Source organism: Acanthopagrus latus, chromosome 21 (assembly GCF_904848185.1).
Source record: "Acanthopagrus latus isolate v.2019 chromosome 21, fAcaLat1.1, whole genome shotgun sequence".
Lineage (NCBI taxonomy): Eukaryota > Metazoa > Chordata > Actinopteri > Spariformes > Sparidae > Acanthopagrus > Acanthopagrus latus.
In genome coordinates this window covers 4947449-4953462 of record NC_051059.1, presented here as the reverse complement: position 1 = coordinate 4953462, position 6014 = coordinate 4947449, and the positions used below count along the sequence as shown (strand labels likewise).

General features: G+C 40.8%; 1 protein-coding gene across 2 annotated transcripts; it reads right to left on the bottom strand.

The window, feature by feature from the left end:
* Positions 1-1556: 1556 nt before the first annotated feature.
* LOC119011925 (cAMP-dependent protein kinase inhibitor alpha-like) lies at positions 1557-5712 on the bottom strand. Of its 2 annotated transcripts, none has more exons than XM_037085397.1 (3): positions 5584-5712; positions 4419-4609; positions 1557-2432 (listed from the first exon to the last, which is right to left on the bottom strand). In XM_037085397.1, exons 2-3 carry the CDS (start codon positions 4579-4581, stop codon positions 2356-2358), a joined length of 240 nt encoding a protein of 79 aa, XP_036941292.1. In that variant the 5' UTR covers positions 4582-4609; positions 5584-5712; the 3' UTR covers positions 1557-2355. The 2 variants fall into 2 exon arrangements, with proteins under 2 accessions (XP_036941292.1, XP_036941291.1); XM_037085396.1 differs by having other exon boundaries at positions 5395-5703.
* Between the last annotated feature and the right edge of the window lie 302 nt (positions 5713-6014).

Below are 6014 nucleotides of genomic sequence, written 5' to 3'. Positions count from 1 at the left end.
AGAGGATTGATAGCACCCTCATGTTTATGCACGAAATCTGAAGCTGGAACAAGCAGCCGGTTAGCTAAGCTGCGCTAACTAGCTTATCAAAGGTTGGTCATAAATCAACATATGTTGCTCCTTTGCAAGAAAAAAACAAAGCACATGAACCAACAAGGAGAAAAGAGGAACACACTTATGTAATTTGTGGGCTCATGAATACTCAAAGAAAACCTACAACAAAGCTGCAAATAGTGGGTTGCGGGTCAGGAAGCATTAAAAGCCTGACCTTCTGCACAGTGCTTCACCAATTCTACTCTGGTGTAGGGGAAAAATGCTCTCTCTTGTTTGTTTTTCTTAATACCAATCACAACTTTCTAAGGCAGCACTAAACCAAAGATGCAGCAATTGTGCCATTGCTAGAACGTGTTGGGGGGAACTTGTTTTGCACGTGGGGACATGATCCCTTGCATTTAAAAGTCTGAATCCCTACAAAAGAAAGGGTAACAGCTAGAGCCCGACGATATATTGGTTGGCCGATGTTATTGTTTGATATTAGCCCCTCACAGACATAATGGTAAAAACATATATGTTGTCCAATATGTGCCAATATGTATGAAAAGTTTTTTAACATAATGTCGAAAAAGATGGGACTTTTAATTATTAATTACCCCGTAAAGTTTATTGTTTTAGCACACTGATATCATTTTGAATAGTATTTTTAAGTGTTTGAAAACCACATTTGAGGAATCATTGCAAAAAAAGGTGCATGTCTTGGCCGATATATCATTACCGGAATCTTTACTTCCTAATATCAGGCCCCAAAACTGTATTGGGCTCTAGTCACAGACTCAAGTAGCTTGGTTGGGTTTGTACCACTTGCAACCAGGTTAGTGTTTGGGTAACTTGCCATTTTAACTGTGTAGACTGCTAGCATGTAGGCTGTTGTCTTTGTTTCTCACAGAGGTGTGGAATTTAAAAACAGAAAGACACAGATAGCAGTGGGGAGGGAGTGTCGACTAGAACAAGCACCCAGTAGTGAATAAGCATATCTTAACTTAACACACATAATCAAGGGGGAAACAGCTCGCCTGGCTCGGTCCAAAGTTACTGAAACCTGTCAAGTTACACCTCTTAAGCCTAATATTACACATATTACATCACATCTGTTTAATTTATCCAAAAAAAAAACCAACAAGTGCAAAAACAACCAACACAGGTTACCGGCTCCAGCCAAGAAATAGTTTGATGGCCCCTTGGACAAATTTTCACAAATAAGGTATAACTAGTTGACTGATGAGCTTTAGAGGTGTTGGTAGTTTTGTTAGCTAGGCTAGCTGTTTCCCCATACCCACCTTTTATCCTAAGCTAGGTTAACCTTCTCCTGACTCCAGATAGGATATGTATCATACACATGAGTGGTATCAATCCTCTCATCTTACTCTTGGCAAAAAAAAACAAACAAATAAATATACTCCCCAGAATTTACACCACTCCTTTCAGTTTGTGATTATAATGGCATCATTAGAAAAGTAAAAAAACTGAAGTATAAACACTTTAAAAGACAGTACACCATCATTGCTTCTTCTTCTGTTAACCACTGAGCCGTTGAAACATGTCATCCATATTCAGTGTAAATGTATGATTTACTAATGTTGGTGTCACACCATCATCTCAACGCTCTCCTACCTTCTGCAATTTCACACCTAGCACATGACTGAATTTTGCCCACCGAACACAACAGAATCAGTGAACACACCTTTCAACAGATAAAGTAACTGAGCCCCAGTGTTTTTGTTCATGTTGTTCTCCAGCTCTACGACAGCTGAGTGGTCCAATTCCCTCTACAGTATTGTCAATTCAAAGGAAGCACAAGCCATTAACTGGCAATATAATCTCTATCAGCATCACTACAAACATGCCACTCCCACTGTGGTCCATTACATCAGCACATCTCAGTGTCTTACAGATTACCTGCACAACTACAAAACTCACATATGATCTCTGTCTATTTTCTCTTTTCATTCCAATAGTCCAGCCTGTGTGTTTAGTAAGTACGACTGAAAGTTAAATCAGCTGTACAAGAGCTACAAATGTGTCTCTATGCTTACCCAAACTCTGAAAAACACCCCTGCCAACAGTCTGTTATTCTAGTGCACAGTAGAGCCACAGGGACATGAGAGCACTGGGTGATCACATCGCAGCACAGCGCCTATTCAGTGGATTTTGGGTGGGTCAGTGCCCTGCTTATAGGCACCACAACAGTGGTGGCGCTACCCTCCGGCTACCAGCCCACTTTGGACCAACAACCTCATCACGACGGCATCTGGAATCTGTCTTGCGGCTCTGTGTCCACTGGCAGGAGTGTGTGGCAGGTTAGCTGTTCCTCTGCTCAGCATCCCTGTGGGCTGAGGAGGAAGAGGAGCTCTGGCTGTCCTCGGTGTCGTCTCCATCTGCAGAAAAATGAGTATGTATACATCAGTGCTTTTACATGTTTTAGGATGTGTCCTTAATCCAAATAATCCATAATTTGGTTGGTCCTGACCCAAATATCTTAAAAGATATTGAATGGTTTGTCATGAAGTGTTGTACAGACACTGAAGGTCCCTAGAGGATAAATTTGACGACGATTCGAGACTTTTCATCTAGTGCCATAATCAGATAAACCTTTTTTGTTTGTTTGTATTTGAACAAATACCTGCAAAACATCATTCCAAGTCGTGCTTTGCCTCCCATCTAAATAAAAAATATGAGTGTGCTAAAATGATAAACTATGATGATGAACCTTTTAAACATCAGTATGTTGGCCTTGTCACTGTGAGCCTATCATGTTCCTCGATGTTAACTCAAGTCATATAGTAGCTGCTAGTATTGTTCAGTAGACACTTGTCTATATGTCTGAATGCATCTTCCCTGCACTCAGGGGTGCACCTCACCACAATGTTCAACACACAGAGGAAAACTGCCTGCACTGAATCAAACAACTGTCATCTCAGCCAACTTTGGCTCCTAAGAAAAAGTCATTGCAAAACAACACCAGGCGTTTGCAGAAAATATCATTTACCAGCCTGCTGCTCCTGAAATTTTGGCTGAATTATGCAAAAGAAAAAAAAAAAAAAAAAAAAAAAACTTCAGAGGTGTTACCTGTGTGAGAGATTGGTTGTGCAGGGAAATATGGCACACAGAGCTAAAAAAAAAAATGCAATGCTGATATTAAGTGAATGTTACAGGTTAAGTCATGTATAGTGATTTTATAAAAGTAGGCGAATAACATCCTGTTTTAGCGTCACAAATTCACAGAACTAACTCTGAACACTGACAGAGTGGACAGAATAATTATATATATATATATATATATATATATATATATATATATATATATATATATATATATATCTATATATATATATTTAATCTTGTAGGGCCAAGATTCAACTGTGTTGTGAAGTGGCTGCAGGCCTACATGTACTTTACAACCTCGAAGAAGTGGATTGTGTGTGAAGTTAATCTTTGACTTCGGAGCATACACTATTGTCCCCGGAACTCATCGCTATCATCTGACGATGACTGAGCCTGTGGTTGCAATGAGCCATGCTCTGAGGCTATAACTCATCATGCACCAGTCACTGTCTACACACCGATGAGTAACCTGAGACATCCCGGAGATACTTTGGACACTCAGTATATATATTCACATTTGAGTACTGATAAATCTAAAAAAAAAAATCTATTAAAAGCTTAATCTATGCAGACAATAGCTGACTGCATTTCGGCCAGTGTTTTCCACTTGGACTGTTTACCTCCATGCAACCAATGCTCACTCAAGTGTGATTGGTTAGTACTACTGGGACCACAAACAGAAACTGGAATGCTTCCAACAGCAAAATCTTGTTGAATGCCTTCAGATTTCACACTCATATGCATATATCTGCTTACAGAGAATAACACAATACAGAATCTGTCAACAGATAATTAAAAAAACTGTTGTACTACTGCAGATCTCTTATTTGCGAACAGCCACACAATGGCTGATGCAAGTTGAAGAGTATATCACGAGTTAGCCTTTTTTTCTTCAAGAGACCTCTATTTTTTCTTGAAATAAACAGCATGTTGAAAAAGTGTAGAGAACACTTTTTTTAGAGAAGTACTGCATTTTATCAGTGACATCTTCTAATATCACAGTAACCCTGAAGGATAATGTATTATGAGTTTGGATCTCAGTACACTATCATGGTTACAATTAAAATAATGACTTAAAGCACACCTTGATTACCATCATGAAACATTTGCTTTCTCAGATGAAATAGTTTGGTATGATGCAAAGAAATAAGTGTCTTGGAGCCCTTGCCCTGTCTGCAGCTGGTACACTATACAGTATAAATGATTAAAACGAAAAGCTAAAGTGGAGCTGACTGAAGCGGTGCGATGCAGCAGTTTACCTCCCCCTCCTGCGTTGATGTGCAGCTGGGACAGAGACAAGGTGAGGGGCAGTTCACGTCCCTCGGGGTCGGTGGGACTCTGCAGGATGTCGTGCATGGCGTTCCTTCGTCCTGTTCTGCCAGAGGCGATGAAGTCTGCGTACGTGGCCTCCACATCAGACATCGCTCGTGCATCGTCCACACAGCAATACCTGCAGGAAGAGAGCCGTGACGTCATCTCGACACCGGAACACACACACCTAGTCATTCAGATCCACCTTGTAACCTTTTTGATAATCAATTATTCGTTTCTGGAACATTTGCTGGTTCCTAAAAGAATCTTCTACTTTTCTCTGCCTCTGGTGACAGTAAATGAAACATATCTGGATTTTCTGATTGTTGGTTGCACAAATGAAACCATTTTAAGCTTTGATGAGCACTTTTCACATTCATTTTTTTTTTTTTTTTTTTTTTTTTTGCCCTTTAAACTAAATGATTCATCATTAAAACACTTGGCAGATTAAATGATTAGAAATATAGTAGTTTGGTTGCAGCCTATGTTATTTCAGTTACAATCTGTAAAGTAAGATTTGGCTACAGCTCTCAGTTAAATGTAGTGGAGTACAATAAAACGGAGTACAGTAGCTCACTGGAGTAAATGTAGCATACTGAGTTACATTTTCCCACTGGCTGGACACATACCCAGTCAGTAGTCAGTAGAAATATGTGCACATTTTCTAAATTAACATATTTTATTTCAATCACTCGCAGCCCACCATGAGGAGCCCTGAGTTACTGACATGTCTGAGGTCTTGCTGCTCTCTTATCTTCACAGTGTTAAGTATCTCATGCTAAAGCAGGCAGCCCGTCTATAGTTAGGCCCACATGTCAAGAGTCACGTAGAAAATCGGGAGCACAAGTCCAATTACACCCCCACAATCACTAAAGACGCCATTTATTGCGTTTCGGTCTTTTTCTGTCTTAAGGCTTTTCTTACCTTCAGTGATAGGTCTAGCAGTGTTGTAACCCCAAGCTACATTTCTAGGGAGTGACTTCACCTACAAAGCCGCGCCACAGGCCCGACATGTCATCAAACGGTCCGCCAAAACAAACAGTACCAGGCGCGGAGACGGGAAGCCGACCAGAGTCCAGTAGGTAAAAATCCAGAGGGCCCCACTCTACATACCGTGAAGAGTCAACGCCTCGATATCACTTCACAATAATAATCACATCAGTGGGATGCTTTGAAAAGTCCCCAGTCCAGTCTCCATGGCCATCGCATCTTCCTCCTTCGCGACCAATGAGCGGCTAGCGAGCCGCATCTCAGCGCTGATTGGACAGGAGACACAAAAGGATGCGGGGAGAGAGCTCTGAGCAGCACCGAGGCCCGTGCTGCATTCATATCACCTCGGAAATCCTAAAACGACGACTACCGAGACATCAATTTATCCATAATGTTTTCAGACATTTCGTTGTTCTAAAAACAGCGAAATGTAGAGCGCTTTCTAGAGTAGAGCGCTTTTGCAGACTTATCCAGAGAAGCGTGATTTTAACTGAAAGCAAATGGAGTTATTGTGTTTATTTATGTAGGCCTAGCAAATTTCAGAATACATGGTC

Coding starts and splice junctions, on each gene's coding strand:
- LOC119011925 (XM_037085397.1), bottom strand. CDS start 4,581: ATGTCTGATGTGGAGGCCACGTACGCAGACTTCATCGCCTCTGGCAGA. Junction 2,433..4,418: donor CATCAACGCAGGAGGGGGAG/GTAAACTGCTGC, acceptor ATTTTTCTGCAG/ATGGAGACGACACCGAGGAC.